The sequence below is a fragment of the Ochotona curzoniae genome, unplaced genomic scaffold (genome assembly GCF_017591425.1).
Source record: "Ochotona curzoniae isolate NIBS_2020 unplaced genomic scaffold, NIBS_Ocur_1.0 scaffold_4506, whole genome shotgun sequence".
Lineage (NCBI taxonomy): Eukaryota > Metazoa > Chordata > Mammalia > Lagomorpha > Ochotonidae > Ochotona > Ochotona curzoniae.
In genome coordinates, this window is record NW_024467119.1 from 54,157,170 (window position 1) to 54,176,983 (window position 19,814).

Genomic DNA, 19,814 nt, shown 5'->3' on the forward strand with positions numbered 1-19,814 from the left:
CAGTAACTGAAATCTGGAGCTGGAAATTCGAGGTCTCCCACGTGGGACTCAGCTCCTTGAATCAGCATCGGCATCAGTAGGAAGCTGGAGTGGGCTGCCGGCAGCAGTCAGCATACAGACACTGTGATGGGATGCAAGTATCGCAAATGGTGCTTTATCACATTCATTGCCCTCTGCCCACACCACCAGGAAATGTATCAGTTAATATAAAAGGAATTTTGTAGCCTTAACCTTCACTGAAGTAAATGCTTATCCAATAACTGAACAAATTAGCTTCATGTTAGTATTAAACAGAACTACAAAATGTGAGTTATTTCACACTCAAGCACAAGTTAAGCTGCTATAACAATTATCCTAGTTCACATATTTTAAAACAAAAAAATGATATCATATGTGTAGGCCAAGAATTTTAAATATAGCAACAGGGCTTCATTCCATCTGTGTTCCAGGAGAGAACCCATTTCTTTACTTTCTCCAGTCTCTAGGTGCGGTCCACATTCCTTAGCTCACGAACCTGCATCACCCTGACACCTTAATGGCCATTGCATCTCTTTGTCTGCTACAGACACTCATTCCTTTTTTTCATAAAGATTCTTGTAATCACACTGAGTTTACCTAGATATTTCAAACTACTTACTCATATCAGCAAAGTCTCCTCTGTCGTGTAAGCTTACACAGTAATAAGTTGTAGGGGCTGGGATTTAGGCATATTCAAAGGACCGTTTCATCTTAACACATAGAATTAACATGATTTAATGTTCCATAGTGACTTATTGTAAGTACATTTATTATCTCTAAGACAGTACATAATATTAGCATAACACCAATGAAAACCCTTGTAGATTATTTTAAAAAGCTGGCAAGATTATTTTTACATGTAGCTGGAAAGATTAAAAGTCCATACATGACTCAATTAACTCAAAAAAGGCCCAAAGAGTGAGGGACGTTTTCTATGGGATTATTAGTGAGGAAATAGATTTCTAGAAATGTTTCAAAGTAGCTCACACAATTGGAAGGGAGTGTGCAATAAAGAGATACCGTAAGTAAGTGAGAAATGATTAACTGCTCCTGGGCGGTATAGAGAATAGCTACTTTGTACTTGTGTATGGAGAAATGAAGAGCTATGATTCTTATAACATGTACTAAGGTGGTGGTGTCTAACTGGTTAAGTTACCAGGTAATCATAAGATCATTAGATAAGCATAGCAACAAAGTTGTTAAAAATAACAATTCTGGAGAGGCAGGCATCCTGCCAGGCAGTTAAGATGCCCACATTACAAATCAAAGATCAAGTCCCAGTGCTGCTCCAAATCCCAATTTCCCATTAATGCACATTTTGGGAGGCATAAGGTGATGACTCAAGGACTTGGGTCTTTGCCACACATGTGGGAGCCGCAGCTTGAGCTCTTGGATTCAAGTTGGCTAAGATTTGATTTTTGGGGAAATTTGGAGTAATGAGCCAGCAGATGGGGCTTGCCGGCTTGCTCACACTCCCTCTCACTCCTCTGTCTTTTAAACAAAAAGTGAAAGATGTTTTTAAATAGTTTTATTAATATGAAGAGAAAAGGATTTATATACTCATAGGCACAGTTCCAAGAAAACAGCCCCACTTCCTTCACTCCTCTTTCTACCTTGCCCTCTTCCTCCTTCCATCCCTCCCTCTGTATCTTTATCTGTTTTTGCTAAGATATAATTTCATCATCTCTATGTTTACAGGCTTAAATAAGCACAAATCATAATTTTGAGCAAGTAAGACGTAGAAATTCCCCAGGTCCACAGGAATATAAACAAAGGCTAAAAACAACAATCCTATCCCAAAATGACAATCCTATTCATTTTTATATCCTATCTTAACCACCACATGTGAGAGAAATCACGACATTCATGACTTTGAAACTGGCTTATTTCATTAAGTATAATGGTTTGCAGTGGCATCCATTCTTTTGCAAAAGAAAAGATAACATTCCTTTTAGGGTGGAATAGTATTCCATACTGTGTTTACACTTCTTGGTTTATACTTTCACACATGTAGATCCAATTCTCATTTGCAGAAGAGACTGTCCTTTCTCCAGTTTAATTTCAGTTCATTGTCAAAGATTAGTTGCTTGTAGGTGTGCTGGAAGCTTTGTGCTTAGAAAATAAAGCACCGAGGAGCCCGGCACAGTAGCTTAGCAGCTAAAGTCCTCACCTTGAATGTGCCAGGATTGCATAGGGCTTCCAGTTCTAATATTGGCAGCCCTGCTTCCCATCCAGCTCCCTGCTTGTGGCCTGGGAAAGCAGTCAAGGACGGCCCAAAGCTTTGGGACCCTGCACCCACACAGCAGACCCGAAAGAGGCTCTGGGCTCCTGGCTTTGGATTGGCTCAGCTCCAACCATCGTGGCCGCTTGGGGAGTGAATCGTTGCACAGAAAATCATCCTCTCTGTCTCTCCTCTTCTCTGTATGTATGACTTTGCTATAAAAATAAGTAACTCTTTTAAACATAAAAAAAGGAAAGAAAGCACTTAACAAACTGGAGATGAACACCTACACAGCATACATAAAAAGGATGTAAAAAAAATAAAGGTACATAGCAAACACATATTACAGCCCCTATGAGGCAGGGAGAGAGAAGTAAGTGCAGGTATGAGGATTTTTAAGTGTGTGTGTGTGATTAATAAGAGAACTATTATTCAGACGATAATAAAAGCATATTATTAATTTAACCCCATGAATCTGAGCTCCCACAGGGTTTGAAAACAAGAATAAGAAAATAAAGAATGCAGGGTAAAAAAGAGAAAAATAGCATACAAAATATTTTACAAAAAGCTAAGATGAGAGGGACTTATTTAACAGCTATAATCAGGAGTTGAAGCCAGTCTATCCTTGCTGATGGTTAGATTCCACATGAGCTAAGCTTCCAGCCGTTATTGCCATGGGGATATTTAGACTGTGTTTCAAAGAACAGGTGTGCACCAGGAATTCTAACAGCTAGCCTCAGATTCTGGGATCTTTCAGTTACTTTTCTCAAATTGCATGTTAGAAAAATCAGACAAGCTTTCAGAGAAACTCATTTCTAGATCACATTCTGGGAAATTCTAATTTGTGATGTGTCCCTTCGGCCTAGGTAGTTTCAAAAATTCCAAGTGATTTTATTATGCAGCAAAGCTTAAGAAGCTCCAGGATGGAGAATGTCTTCACTTAAAACTTCCTAACACCTCTTCCGATTGCAAGGACTGAAAGCTTTCAGAAGGGGGACATTCTTAGTCTGTCACATTGGTTTTTTTCATTTTATATAGTGTGTGCATATTCTTATGCAGGTATGCAGTTGTTCTCTCACTCGCTAGACTCTTTGTATATAGGTTGTGCAGTCAATGGACACTCTTTGCTCCGCTTCCTGGAAGGAAATCAGACACACAAACACAAAAAACGCACAAAAAACCACATAATTACAAAGTAGCACTCCGAGGAGTTCTGTTTGAATACAAACATTGATAATTCAGTCAAACTATCCCTCTTAAAAAAACAAAAACATAAAAATGCTGCATTGGAGTGGAGACATGACAGTAGGGAAGCTATGACGGAGGTCAACAGCCACAATGTCATGTACTGCTTGTTATCTACCTTACCGGGTGGCAGTGGCCATGACCACAGCACTGCTGAGGTTACAGGCATTTAAGTTGCTTCTGGTCATTCAGACCAGTATAGCCTGATTCCCCTTGAAATCGTGGCATTGTTGTAAAATTCATTATTATTATTATTATTTATATTATTTTCCATGATACAGTTTTATAGGGTATAGGGATTTCCCCTCCACCCCCCAGTATCCCTCCCCATTCTCCCCAACCACTGATTTCTGTCGTATTATTACAACAATGCAGTCCTTTAGCAACAGTCACATGTCCAACATTCTATTTAAGCATATCATGGCATTGTAGATAAAGGCAATCATAGAAAATCTATCATCATGTTGTCAAGGTATATTTGACAGCTTTATTGGGAGTTCTCCTTTTATGCAGCAATAGAGTAGCATACTACAATGTATCTTCACTTCCTCACATGCTTTTGACCATAATTACACACACACACACACACACACACACACACACACACACACACACACGTAAGTGTGACATATCAGTTCAGGTTTTGAAAACCGTGCAGTCACCATATGCCTTCATGACTTACTAATATATTGCCTTAGAGTAGGGCTCTCTACTCCAGAGCAAAGTTCAAACTCCTTCACATTGAGGCTCTGCCTCACCTAAGTCTTTTCTCTCCACCTTCACCACCCATCACTTCCCTCTATGGCAAGCTTCAGGCATACAGAACCATTTGCATTTTCCTGAAAACTGGCTGTCCATGTTCCAGAACTCTACCCAACAAATGCTGTGTGCCATTTCACCCTCATATCCAAGGTTAGCATAGCACCTGGACGACATTGGGCATTTAATAAATAGTACTTGAATGAGTAAAGGAATAAATACATAAGCAAATGAATGAAATTCTAGCAAAAGCAAATCCCAGAGCATGCACATGGACAATCATATCCCAGGGTTTTAACCTGAAAATGCAGGAACAGGCTATAAAAATAGGGAAAAAAAAAAGCATTAAATTTTCCTGAAATTAGGGGAAACTATAATCTGAAAATGGTGATAAATGCTTTCAAAAAACTGAATTAACATTGAGGAAATTTTGGGCCCGGCGCGGTGGCGCAAGTGGTTAAGGTCCTCGCCTAGCACGCCCGGGATCCCATATGGGCGCCGGTTCTAATCCCGGCAGCCCCGCTTCCCTTCCAGCTCCCTGCCTGTGGCCCGGGAAAGCAGTCGAGGACGGCCCAAGGCTTTGGGACCCTGCACCTGCGTGGGAGACCCGGAAGAGGCTCCTGGCTTCGGATTGGCATAGTATCGGCCCGTTGCGCTCACTTGGGGAGTGAATCATCGGACGGAAGATCTTCCTCTCTGTCTCTCCTCTCTGTATATCTGCCTTTCCAATGAGAAAATAATAAAAATAAATCTTTAAAAAAAAAAAAACATTGAGGAAATTTTGACCCACTTGATGTGAGTCATGCAGATTTTAATCATCAATAAGTTGAGCAGACACATAAACATGACCATATCCTAAATTCAGTGCCTCCCTTGATACAATGATTAGGTGGGAAAAGAAGATTTAATAGCATCAGGTATTGATTTTCACAGGACCTGCCTCTGTAGTACAAAGATAATCAGAAAGAAATATATTAGCCAAGTGTATCTGTTTATGAAAATCTTCAGTGATAGTCTACTAGCATGGTCACACTAATTTACCCCTGCGTTCTTGAGAAGCAAAAATGAAACACAGCAATGCTCTATTACTGACCAGTAGGTCTCAGTGTAAGTGGATGCCTGGGGGAGTTACGTGAAAATATAGGCTCTGATTTGTTAGGTCTGATTTGCTACCAGAGAGTATTTTTTTAAAAAACAATTTGGACTTATCTGTTTTAACACAGAGCCATAGATAAACACAAAGAAGTTAACAGGAATTTTTCATCTGTTGTTGTATTTTCTAAAAGGGCACATTGGCCAGGGCTGATCCAGGCTGAAATCAGGAGTCCGAAGCTCTATTTGACCTCCATGTGGGGAGGAGGAGCCCAAGCCGTCCTACCTTCCCCAATGCATCAGCAGGGAGCTGGGGGGAATTGAAAAAGTGCTCTGATAAGCAATGCCAGTGTTGGAAACAGGGGCTTAACTGGTCAATCCATAATGCCTGCCTTCTGATGAGACTATATCTAACAATGTTCCATGTGATGCTCATGGTGCTGGCTCCTGTAGCAAAAAAAAAAAAAAAAGTGCACAAAAGGTTAGATACTTTCTGTTTTGCCTCTAGGGAACTTCATTTCCTAGGCCCAAATATTTTTGTCACCAAGGTAATGGACCACAAGCCAGCACTCTGACCACTTGACCTATGATGTGACGTGCTGGAGGCAAAACCGTTAGCAAAGGAGCACCTTCTGTTGTCTTAAGAGCCTTTCTCCTTTGTCTCCCACACCGAGCTCTTGTTTCCTCTTCAAAACACAAGGAATCAGTATTGTTTGATACAAAATAAGATATCTGCCAGCTGCCAATGAAAGAATGGTTTATTATATTTACCTTTATGGATCACAAATTTTTCAAACAAAAAGGTCACAGCTGAGCCTGATGGAAAAAAATGTACAAGAGCCGTGCAGAGCCCACATAGCCAGTACACAGTTTGGGCTCCTAAGTTTGTTGATTAATTTTTCCGTTAGAAATTTCCTTACAATTTTTAAACAAAGAGTATTAAATTCCTTTCTTACATAGTCACTTTCCCACCTGTCAGGGACATCCGTTAAGTCAAGGTTTCCTGAAACTGATAGGAAAGAGTGTATTTTTATTCAGTTTTCTTTTTCAAAAAAGTATGTTTACTACACACCCATCCACAGAGAAAAAAACAAAAAGAAGACAGACAGAGCTGCCTCAACAATTTTTCTTATGAGACAAAGTGCTAGCAAGTTTTGGATTTTCTGGACATCAGCGTGCTGATCCTAGAATTTATATGGGGGAGTGAGAGACTCAGTATAGGAAGCATGAAGGGGCAGGAGGGAAGGAAGGAAACTGAGGCTATCCAACTAACTTTAAAGTGGATTATCCATCAGCACAATATGGAAAGAACAGTTCAATACACCAATGGAAGGGAGCCAAGAACACAGTAGGACAGTTAATGGACCATTGATAAAGGGGTCAAGGCAAAACAATGAAGCAAAGATCATCTTTTCAACAACGGTAATGAACTAGATGTTCCTGTGAAAAAGAATGAGTCTAAATATTACAAGAAAGAACATTTGTTTGGAAGCAGAGATGCATCCGAATCAAAGAATGACTCCCAATGAAACTGTTAGATATATCTTGACAACAGGATGCTGGACTCGGCCATTGTCTGCACCGTCAATGTCAGGTCACACTTAAATAGCAGAATGATGGATTTGTGATTATCTATGAAGGACTATATAATTGTAATAATACGGGGGAAATAAGTTGGGTGGGGGGGAGGATTTGGGAAGGCTTTAAGGGAAATCCTAGAGCCTATGGAAATGTGCCATAAAATTAAAATTAACAATAAAATAGAAGGGGTAAAAAAAGACGACTAAAAAAAGAAAGAAAGAACATTTAAAGCAAGGCTCCCTCAGGATACCAGCAAGTTCAACTCGGACTACTCACTTCAGCTGACAGGAAATGCCTAATCATGTTATTAAAATAAATTTATAATTCATAACCTTATCAAGGAGAACTGTTCCTGTAATAACTGCAGAATTACATGACATTTTAAAACTAAGCTATCAATGAGCCTCTCTGAACTCCATGGAAGCCTAGTTCATTTTGCAGCCTTCAAGGAGTTCCTAAGGAAAGTCGAAACTACATCCTTTGTCACATGGCAATCACACCAACCTAAGGACTGCATTTTCTCATCAGCATTGCTAAAGTGTTTAACTTGAACAGTCCTCCAGCCCCCTTCTGATTCAATCATGTTGGACCCCCCAAATCTGAGCCAACTGAATTCCTCTGTCTTAGCATAGCATAAGGGAATATAATGAGGATACACAGGACATAAATCCAAATGTTGACTCAGAAAATTTATGAGTACCAGTGGAAGCCACAAGGACATTAAGGAAGTAGAAAACTAAAAAGTAAATAAATAGAACTGGATGAGGTTCCTTACTGTATTAGTGTCCCTAACTCCTTTTTCTCTTTCTCTCTTCAATCCTAACTAAGGGAAATGCCTGCTGGATATGTCCTTCCACCAGCAGCTTAATGAACTATAATGTAAAGTATCAGTGAGGGTATAAATCAGGAAATTGAAAGCCTGTAGTCTGGAATGATCAAGAAAGACACAAAAACCTTGCACTCACTGTCTCCAAATGTGGCGTGTCCACCAAAGGAGTGATAGGTTCTTCTGCTAAGGAAGGATCTGCAGCAGGGAGCGAAGGCAGGGGCAGCAAGGGCCTGTCCCTGCCTCATGTCCTCTAAAGCAGTGTGTGACCCTAACGAGGTGAGCAGAAGATTCACCCCAGTGAGCCAGCCTGAAATCAGTGACTACAGAGCCAGGAGCATGCCATCTCAACTTTATTATCCCCTCTTCTCTGCAGTATAGGCAAGGTGGAAGTGCTCAAGAAGGCCCAAATCTGGGCCCAGTGTGATAGCCTAGTGCATAAAGTCCTCAGCTTGCATATGCTGGGATTTCACATGGGCACCAGTTCATGTCCCAGCTGCTCCTCTTCACTTCCATTTCCTTGCTTGTGGTCTGGGAAGGCAGCAGAGAATGGCCCAAGTGCTTGGAACCCTGTATCCACAAAGGAGACCTAAAAGAAACTCCTGGCTTCGAATCATTGTGGCCATTTGGAGAGTAAACCAGTAGAAAGAAAATCTTTCTCTGACACTTTTCTCTGTAGATTTACCTTTCCAATACAAGTAAATAGATCTTTAAAAAAAAAAAAAAAGGATCTGGATCCAAGTAAATCTGCACTGCATCATGGCAAAGATGCAACCAGAAACATGACATCAGAGCTGCCTGCACAAGGACCCCTAGGTTCCCTCATATATCTTTCCAGAATAGTAACTATATAGCAAGAATGTCCACAAGATAACTGCCTACAGGCACTCACAATTGAAGGTGAGATGGGGAGTTTGGAAAAAATTGTTCAAAGAGCTTTGTCTTAAATTACAAGACAGGGGCATGAGTCACTTGCACAGCATTGCGTTAATGTGGATCTGGTATCACGGGGCCTAGCATCTTGCGCAGTTTGGAAAGATACAGAACCTTGCAAGGAACTATAAAATCACTGTCACTCCCAAAAAGTGCTTTAAGTATTTTTTTTCCATTTGAACCTATTCCAGAAACATAACATCACATTTGAAATAAATAAATGCAATATTTGTTTTTGATTTGTAGAGTAGTGATAATTTTCACCGACATTATAAAGAGATTTCAGTAGTAGCTATTTTGCACAAATGCCTATTTTATTGTATACCATACTTACTGGATAGAAATCCAATCTGTACACAAATGTCCATTATACCTTGAACTGTGATTAAAAAAATTATTTGAAAAGTTGATTTAGGGAGAAGAGAGCTTTCTCTCCACTGGTCCACTCCCCAAAATGGCCACAACAACCAGAGCTGAGTTGATCTGAAACCAGAAGCCAGAGCTTCCTCCAGGTTTCCTACATGGGTAGCATGGCCCAAGGACCTGACTCATCCTCATCTGTTCTTCCAGACCACCAGCAGGAAGCTGGATCCAAAGTGAAGCATCCTGGGCCCAGCGCAATAGTGTAGTGGTTAAAGTCCTCACCTTGAACACGCTAGGATCCCATATGGGAACCCAGCTTCCCATCCAGCTCCCTGCTCCCTGGGAAAGCAGTGCAGGACGGCCCAAAGCCTTGGGATCCTGCACCCGCATGGGAGACCTGGAAGAGGTTCCAGGCTCCTGGCTTCGTATTGCCTCAGCTCCAGTCGTTGCGGCCACATGGGGAGTGAAGATGGAAGATCTTCCTCTCTGTCTCTCCTCCTCTCTGTATATCTGTCTTTCCAATAAAAATAAATAAATCTTAAAAATAAAAACAAAACAAACAAACAAAAACAAAGTGAAGCATCAGGGATAGAACAGGCATCCATATGGGATGCTGGCACTTCGCAGTGAAGAATTAGCCTGTTGAGCCCCTGAACCAACCCTTAAACTATGGTTTTGAAACTGCAAACAACACTTACAGCTTTTCTTTACTGTGTGCCTGCTAAATGCTGTGTCATCAATTCTCACAACAGCCGTCTAAGGCAAACACACCTTCCCTAAGTTTACAGATGAGAAAAAAATAATTGTCCTAAATTTACACTGCATTTACCAGTTTGCAAGATGTACAGATATTAAATGCTTCTCAATTCCACAAGGAAAACTTCTGCAAGTGCAATATCTTCTCACATATGCACTAAAAGAACTTTGTAGTGAGGTTCTGCAGGTAAAAAATTTCATAAATATCATAAACTGCAGAATGAAATCAAATGGGATACCATAAGAATTGGAAATGCATTAATATTCTTAAAATACAGTTTGACACATAACTAATTGACATTTCAGGGCTGCCCCAGTGGCAATAACAGGTTAATTATCCATCTGTAATGCTGGCATCCCACATGGATGCCAGTTCATGTCTTGGCTGCTCCACTTCCAATCCAGCTCCCTGCTTATGACCCGCGAAGCAGCAGAGGATAGCCCAAGTTCCTGGGGTCATTGCACCCACATAGGAAACCCAGAAGAAACTCCTGGCTCCTGACTGTGGATCAGCTCAACTCCGGCCATTGCGGCCACTTGAGGATGAACCAGTGGATGAAAGACTTCTCTTTCTGTCTCTTCTATCTCTGTACAATCTGCCTTTCAAATAAAAATAAATAAATCCTTAAAAAAAAAAATGACATCTTCATCATAGTGTCTACTGCTTCCATGACCACTAGAGGGCAGCAGCAGATATGTGTCTCTGACTAACTGCTTAGTGAGCAGATTTGACACAAGACCATCTAACTTAAAACCAAATTAATACAGTAATAAATAGCGGAGCATTATTAGGACCCAGAATTGATGTCACCATAAGTTTTCAGTTTCACTAAGCCATGCTGCCTCTTTCTATTTCTCCTAGGATGTGAGAAAATGTTATCTTAAGATTTCTATTGTCCTTGCTAACTCTATAGTCTTCCTGGTATGACAGAAAATATATTTATCAGGAACCCAGGCATGGGGAGAAAAAAATTTAATTCTACAAAGAAAGATGAAACAACAAGCTGTTACTTGAGTACTTGGGAATTAATTGTCGAGAATCTTAGTTTTCACAGTAAAAAAAAAAATGAGTTTACCTTCTGTTTAATCTTTCTTAGAGATGCAGACAGAATGACGAAGAACTGCAAAGAAGTCCCTTAAACCGTTTCACACACTTCTAACAACTGCTCAGAGCAGAGAGGGGCCCCAACCCCAGCATGAGAGCAGTTGGTCTAACTTGAAGTATAAAATGGGTGCGTCAGAAAGTTCAGGGAACATGGAATTAGGGGCCAGCATGATTGGAAGGTGCATATCCTACCACGTTCAAGCAATGGCATCCCCTGTACGCACCAGTTCATGACGTTGCTGCTCTGCCTTTCTTCCAGCTCCCTGCTTGTGGCCTAGGAAAGCAACGGAAGATGGCCCAAAGCCTTGGAACCCTGCACCTGCACGGGAGACCTGGAGGAGGTTCCTGGCTCCTGGCTTTGGATCAGCACAGCAGCAGCCATTGCGGTCACCTGGGAAGTGAATTATCGGACTCTCTGTCTTTCCTCCTCTCTGTATATCTAACTTTGCAATAAAAACAATAAATAAATCTTTAAAAAGGGAGAAATCCAATGATCCCATGTGACTTTTGAAGCAACCACTTATGAACACAAGGGCAGCAGAGAGGCAGATGCTCACACCATTCCAGACCAAGAGAGGTTAGATAATGAAAGGCTCAACTTCATCCTGGAAGATCCTCCTTCAGGATCTTGGCCATGGGGGAGGCCATCAGCAATGTTGATGACAGAAGCAAGCAGCTCAGGAAGTTTATAGCCCCTGCTCATTGGATTCAGGGTAATGGAAACATGAGGCAGACTCCATTAAACATACCTAGTTGCCTCACGTGCCTTTCTTCAGGGAAATTCCAGTCTAGTGACCAAAGCTAACCAAGAAACTTGGAAGCTAAGAGAACCACGAGGGTTACACTTTAATTATTAACTTGGCTTATCCCATTTCCATACAGCAAGGCGCTTTGTTGGGGAACAACCACTAGGACACTGAAGACGAGCAATCTCACCGTTATACACCGTCTATAGCTGTGCCTGCAGCGAAAGCAAGGTGGGAGGCCAAGCTAAGGAGAAAGATGAGAATCAGTCAGTCTCCCCCAAAACAGGGTCAAGAAGCTGCCTCAAAGTAGCACCTTTCTCCCACAGGTATCCCCGGCAACGGACCAGCAAGTCTTCCTTATACAGTTCCCACTAATTTGCACCTGAGTGTCTGCTGTAATTTCACATAGCGAAATTACTGTGTCGAGGTCATTCAAGTAGGAGTCATTCTGGCCCTGCCTCTTTGATTCCCTTCCCCAAGTCCTCATCTGTGTCTCCCCCAATGACCCTACCATTATGGCAGTGTACAATGAAAATGTTCAGGCTTTCTTATTGCTAAATCCTTTCCTGACACTATTTTAACTGTAAACTGCTGCTATTCTAAATAAATGTTATCTTTTCCATAAATCCCATCTCTGCTATTGCCATCCTCTCATCTTTCCAGAGAACTGAGTAGTTCTTATGACTTGCAACATATTTTTTTTTCCAAAGAATGCATAGAATAGATTCTACAGAACATCACCCAGTGGCTGACCCTGCAGCACAATTCCTAGTTTTACTTCCAAAATACAATCACTGTTGGGCCACTCTGATTTCTTTCATATATGTGTATACCTCTCTACTTTAAACAAAGTATTCTTGATCAGTAGCTTTCATCACTCCTGTTGAAAGAGTTTTTTAAAGCTCACAGTACATTTGATTCTACATCAACTTCATCAAATTTGAATTTCCCCAGAAACTGTGAAATGTCACAGAAAAAAAGGAAAATTAGGATAACAATTGTAAATGATGCAACAACCAAAAAAACTCCAATAAAACAGAACTGAAGAGATTTCAGGTTATGCCTTCTGCTCTAAGCTACCTCCTCTGAAAATTGCAATCTTTTCACCAAATAAACGTTCAGCCATTTCCTCTGGCCCAATTCACAATTTTTCACCTCTGACTTTCTAAGAGCATGCTTGCTTTTTCAGGCTGCATATGATGAAAGCCCTTCCCTTCCTTCCTTTGCTCTCTTCCAGTAAGATCCTTATTTGCCATTTAGAGCAAAATCTTTCAAAAAATAAATTTGACTTTTGAATTTTAAAAACCAAAATTGAAAAAAGAGATAGATTCTCTTCAGTTTAAGCTGGCCATGCTGTGACACAGCCATGCCTGTCACAGGCTCTGTGTGAAACAGGCTGCAAAACTCTGTTTTGCGGTATTACTATGAATAACTGGAGTCCTAGGCTTCACACAAAAGAACAGCTTCTAGTCTTTTCTTGAATATTTATATTGACACATTTTCATTTTTTCACACCTTTCTAAATTCAATTCAGGTGACTCAGAAAGATGAAGGGTGTTGGCAAACGTATATCAGGCTATGTTCTGGAATATCTGCCTCATGTGAAACCCACGTCTTCATTTTCCAGGCTTTCCAATTCCCGTCGCTCCTTCTTTAAAATATAGTGCCTGAGCTGAGTTGGTACATGTGATTATCACCATGGTACGTAAAATTGCATGTCCACCCTTTCCTTTAGTCTTCAAAGTGAACCGAATCTTAGTGCTGTCAGCATTTACACTCCATGAGTGGTTCTCAAACTTAACTGCAATCTTTTTAAATTTGGGAACTTCTGAGAATGCTATACTGTCATCTCACTCACACCAGTTACATTAGACTCCCTAGGGCTGAGAAGCTTATGTTTAGGAACTCCCCGGCTGATTTCCATGTGTACAAATATTGAAAACCACTGCTCTATAGGGAATAAATTTTGATGGAAGAGGATCTGCTTTGGAAGAGTCAGGAAGGCTTCCCCAAAGAGGTGGTGCTTGTTCTTCAGAAACTGCTTTTAGTCAATCAACCAGCCACTATTAGACAAGTCTATTCATTGCCACAGCAAGATTGCTTGGAAATTCACAGAGCCATATGTGCATTGGGTGAAAAAACATTCCTCTCCCTGGCTTTGTAGTTGCACCCACAGCAGGGTGAAAGAGGGCATCGAACCCTGCCAGCTCCTGACAAGGCCACTAATGCTGCACTTTCCTCTGAACACTGCAAAGGTCACTGCAGCAGTGCTGAGGCTCACAAAGGAAGCAAGAATGAGACATGGCTTTCTACCTTCTTCAGAAGCCGTCAGAATTGATCCTCTCTGCCTTTAAGTTTTGGTTGAGGTCAACTCATCATCAGTACCTTTCTCTCCTCAGCCTCTGGACTCAAATCCATCAAGACTGGATATTCCCAAATCTGATATACACCCCCAAATGCCCAACACTTGCGTTTTGCACCCTGAAATACTCAATGTTCCCTGCATGCTCCATTACCCCTTTGACTGTCCTTTCCCTTTCTGAAGTAAAGGAAATCTGACTGTATTCCACAAGGACACAGTTTTCTTATCACCTATAGTATCCCTGCATACAGCGTAGCTGCCCAAGAACTGCTGAATACAGAATAACTCACATGATCAGTAAGAAAAGCTTAGACTCTGAGCAGTGAGACAAGCTAGTGAAAGACTATTAGATGCTAATGAAACATTAATGTGCAACGTCTTGCGCTCAGATTTGATAAAAGACTATGGCTTAAGATAATGATCACATATTGATTTCAAATGTATTACTGACAAGACTAGAATCCTCATCATAGTCTCTATGCAAAATTAATTTTAAAAACCATATAATAAGACACTCACTTGCAAAAATAAGAGGAAATGTGAGAACTATCAAAACATAGAACACAATGAAAAGAAAGCACACAAGAAACCAAAGCAAAAAAAAAAAAAAAAAGGAAGATATAAGCTTATGAAAACCTATTCTAGAGCATTAGTCAAAACAAAATCAACCCATCTTCATTAATTAATTGCATTATTCTGGATTCAACTGAAACAGGACCTGCTTGATGAGTGAGTGTGGAGGAGTATTCAGACATTGTGAATAAACGGTTAAAATAAAAAGAGATCATAAGATAAAATGATCAGCTGCCGACAGTGGTAAGCCAATCTGGTGATCTTAAGAAGGCACACAAAAAATTCACCTTAGGCATTTGAACAAGTAGATCAGAGGAGAGAATTGACAGAACCTCCCCAGTGTGACTTCTCTATCTACTGGCAATATAACCCTGCCTTCATGTTAGGGATAATGGAACAGTCAGAAGCATATGTTAGTTACAGTATTTGGGATCCAAGGATCTCACATTCCTGCTAGCCATGCTGAAACAAGTTCTGAGGAGTGGTGTGAGAATCAACTAATACATGGAAATTGATAAGGAAATACTAATTTCCTCAGGTGGAGAAGGATTGCTGTAAAAGTCTTAGATGCTGTGTTTCAGGTCATATAAATACGTTAACTGTTAAGGGATACACTTTTACCACACTTATCATTGAGTTTTCATTCATGTACACAAGGATACCCAGCATCCTTGATCGTAGGTGTGTTGGAAAATCACTGCTTCAGTATTTTTTTTTTACTAGGCCTACTTGGTGGCTGCTGATTTTCATGATATGAAATTCCCACTTGGACCAAGCTGGTCAATGACCAGTGGACTTGGAGAATTAGTGCACACTTAACTGATCTTAACTGGTACTGACGATGGCACAGATAACTTTTTACAGCCCTTCAGGAGACTCCATGTGTAGACAGCTAAAAGAGCCATCGGTTATTTTACTTGTCAAACTTCTCAATACACACATGACTTTTGTGACCTAGTGAAAAAGTGGTTCTCAGTAGTGTGTAGTTCATCCCTAGCAGAGGACATGTGAGGACTGAAAGAAAAACCGACCATTCACAGCCCTACCACTGTCAGCAGTTCTGACAGGCAGGGGCTCTGTACAGGTATCACAAACTGAAAGCCCTGAAGTCACTTGCATCTTCATATGTTGAGATTTTTTTCATTTACCCAATTCTATTCAACACATTCAATTTAATTTAAAAGACAACAGAAATCTGTATTTTCAACACTTCTCAGACAGAAGAGTACACACTAACAACACGAGAGGGGATGAGGCAGCAAGGGAGACTCTGGGCACGCCAGCACCACCACCCCGCAGGCCCCCCTGCCTCCATGGAAAGGGAAGAGGCTTCCTTTTGCTACTTCTGCTGCCTGGTGGTCTTCACTGTTTTTTTCTTTCTTATCACCCTTGAAGACAGAAGGGCCTTTTACATAATTTTCATAGAAATTCTCTTACCAGTTACATCCATCTACTTCATTTCCCACCATTGACACAAACTGTGTTGCTGAATCGCCTTACATAGTATTCTTACAACCCATTATCTTTTTCTTTTCTTTAAACTCTGGTTTGTTCCCTGGGTACATCCACTCCTTTCTGCTGAGAACAGCCTCAGATATTCTTCAAAGAACAACTCAAACAACCTCTTTGGGGAAGCCTTCCTGATGCTTCCTCCTCTATCAAAATCTATTCTTGTTCATCTAGAGGAATCTCCTATTCTCTGAGGCTTTCAAAAGCAAAAAATGTGCTTTATTGATTGCTGCATTCCCGAAGTAGAATGTTTTGCTTTATAAAATAATAAATGCTGCACTGATTTTCACTCTTCGGTTACCTTGTCTTGTCTGCTTTTTGCTGATTTGACAAGGTGGCTTTGTAGTTGTCAGTTTACCCTGTAATATGTAAAGCAAGTCTCTTCCCATAGCTGACTCCAGCTTTCTGAAGGTTCTCTCTTGTCCCTGGAACTTTATTTTTAGTGTTGGCCCCTCAACTTACACGTACTATTTATCCTAAGAATTTGGCCCTAGATAAACACGGGGCACTCCAGGTAAACATTGGTGAAAAAAAAATTGACACACTTCATTCTCTCATTAGCCCCACAAAATATGTGAAGAATATGCTACCCTTTCTTGATTATTGCAAGCTCAAGTGAAATGTTCTGCGCAAAGAAAATGCACAAAGTGGAATCTTGAGGAAAACTTTGTGACTGAAACCTTTGAGATTCGCTCTGTGATCTGTCCTTGGTACCTCACCTCAGGACAAGCGGTGGCTAAATATCCACCTCAATCACTGCAATCTCTCTAATACCCAGTAATTTACAGAAGCCCAAGGCCCAGAATCGCTGACCGACTGAGCAGTGGAAGCAGTGTAGACCACCAGGTGTTTGGATCCACTGTTCAGTTGTGCTCAGCTTTACCAGTGAAGCTATTGTCACTGATGCACGGGCTTTGCATCAGTGCCTTCACAGACATTCATAACTGAAACCCCTTCCTCCTCCTCAAAACTACAAGCTCTTTGTAATGACCCCAAATCTTTTTTTTTCCTGTTAATTCTATTAAGTTGGTTACATCAGGCAACTTTAAAATGCCCAAATGCCAAGACGTCATCTGAGTGCCCAACAAGTCCTGTACAACGACATTGAGTCACTGCCAAGTGAATGCTACACACTCCTTCTGTAATGTCCCTTTGGGAAATACTTAGATGATAGATAAGATGGGAACAGGAGCTTTAGCCTCTGGATCCATGATCAATGACTCAGTATAAGTTAAAAAAAAAAAAAGCAATGTTAAGGAAAATACCTGAAAATCCCCCCATCGAAGTGGGACGGGGGTAAGCAGCACTCTCTGAGAGTTGAAGAGGGTTGCAAATGGCAACGCCTGAAGAATAATAATACATTTCACATTCTACAAAGATTCATCTGCTAGCTCCTCCCCCAAGCACTCTGGAAGTATTGTTGGGATTAAACTACTGCTGCAGGGATTATAACAGGACACACTTTAGCAGTCCTGGAAAAGAGTTGATTACTTGGAAGAACACAGCATCTATTCCTGCCACATCCCCCTTCTTTACAAACTGCAAAACTAGCCTCCCTCTTGGTGTATTTCTAAGGAGAGAGACCAAAACGTACTTGTACTGTACGGGCCAAGTGAGAATATGCATTTCACATCCCTTTTCCTCCTGGGACTCCATTCATCTGATTGTTAAGAAGGGTCAATCCAACATAATTTTCTGTAGATACTTATTCTTGCACATTCAAGAAACTTTCTAGAAGCCACACAAGCAACTGGGAAACAAGTGGGCAAGTTAAGGGAATAGGATTTTAAAATCTCATTTAAAAGTTATTTGTGATATTATTATTTTACTTTTAACTTAAAAGTGGCCACGAGCGCAGGGGTTTGACTCTAGCAATGTTGAGAATGGGAGTTAGAATAAGAGGGAAAAGGTACAACTCCCCACCTCACTTCTGGGGAACTTTCCAAAAGCCTCCAAATGGCATCTCTAAGGGACTAGGATGAAATGCCGGACAGAATCAGAAGCGACCCTCCACATCCAGCCCTCCTCCCTCCCTCCAAATCTTATCTCCAGGTGGTCCCAGGTAGAAAAGTTCCACGACAGGGCACAGGACCAATCTGACACGCGGAGAAATGTTAGAGAGGCAAGGGTGTGATTTGTGTGCGTTGTCCGGGACCCCAAGCGTGAGTTCCCAGAGAAGGAGTGGGGCACCGCCGCTTACCCCCCAGCCAGTTGTCGGAGATGTTCTGGAGCATGGTGACCGGGATGCAGAAGAAGGCGATGAGCAGGTCGCTGAGCGCCAAGGAGCAGATGAAGATGTTGGTGACGGTGCGCATGGCCTTGCTGCGGGTCACCACATAGACCACCAGCGAGTTGCCAAAGAGCGCCAGGGCAAAGAGGAGCACGCTGGTGAGCACGAAGGCCAGCTTGGCGCGTGCTGGCAGCTCCGGCGTATACACCAGCGGCCGCAGCTGGTACAGCGCGATGAACTGCTCTCGAGTCAGGTTGTGATCCCGCAGGAGCCTGGAGAACCGTTCCGGGGTGATGTTGAGCGCCTGCATGCCGCGCGCTCACCGGGGCTTTGGCACCCCCGATTGCTTCTGCCCATCCGCGTCTGGGCACGGGATGTGTGGCGGGACACCAGTCGAAAGACCTCTGCGCTCCCGGGCTGGGCTCCCGGCTCCTGGACGCACCTAGTGTTTGAGAGCAGGAAAGCAGCGATGGGATTCAGTCCACAGTAAAGAGGCGGGAAGCCAAATCACAGCACACTCAACCCAGTGATCAAAAATATTTGCGGTTCAAAGAAAGTTCTCCGCTGGTTCTCCAAGGCGAGAGCTGCGCCTGTGCGAGCCCGGGCGCGCCTCTTGTTCGCCAGGCTGCTGGCCATGCGGTGCGGGAGCCGCGCTCGCTCTGGGCGCGGCTGAGGGTGGGGCTGACCTGGGCTCCGGCCACTCAGCTCCTGGATCCCACAGGGCGGACACCGCCTCCGTGCCCCGCACCCACCTTTTTACTGCCCAACTCCTTTTTGCTTCTGGGATTAAAAGAGAAATAAAGGAGGTGGAAGGAGAGGAAATATTGGATATTGGGTTCTTCCAGGATCTCGTGGGTTTTACTTCTTGAGAAATAATAGAGCCGCAGTTACCTAAAGTAGAAAGGAGATTTCAGCTATTGTATGCAGTTATTATGTATATTGCACATAGGAAGTTGCAGAAGGAGAATGCTGAGGTCTCGCTTACGCTTCACCGAGACCTGCCCTGGCTGGTTATATCGTCCTTAACTACGTCACAACGTTGAGCCACAAGTTGCGCATAGGTACAACTGGAGTACACTATTCTGTGTCGTGTTATGTAACTGCCATCCAAACTAAAACTCACAAGGCCACAAGTGTCTCCCCTGCAGCCCCTTTCTAGGCAGACCTGACCCTCTTTCCATCATCCGTAACTCTAACCAGTGACTGATCTGCACTCCATCTCTCTAACCTTTCCACGGAAGATTATGTAAAAAGAATCATACCATACGTAACCCTTTGATACTGATTTTCTTGTTCAGCATAATGTGCTCCAAATCCATCCAAGTTGCTACCTGTATGACTGTCTGTTGATTTTCTCACCTGGAAAGCTCCATAATTTCTTTTACCAACATTTTGGCTACTTCCATTCTGGAATTGTTACAAGTAAAGTTGCTATACGAATTATGTGCAAGGTTTTGTATTCACAGAGTCTTTTTTAAAAGAAAGAGTTATTGGT

General features: G+C 42.0%; 1 protein-coding gene across 1 annotated transcript in view; it reads right to left on the reverse strand.

Moving 5' to 3' along the window:
- Positions 1–18,629, reverse strand: part of QRFPR (pyroglutamylated RFamide peptide receptor) — a 36,901-nt gene extending 18,272 nt beyond the window's left edge. The window contains exon 1 of the mRNA XM_040967233.1: positions 18,290–18,629. Within this exon, the coding sequence (XP_040823167.1) occupies positions 18,290–18,629 (340 nt within the window). The remainder of the gene's footprint in view (positions 1–18,289) is intronic.
- Between the last annotated feature and the right edge of the window lie 1,185 nt (positions 18,630–19,814).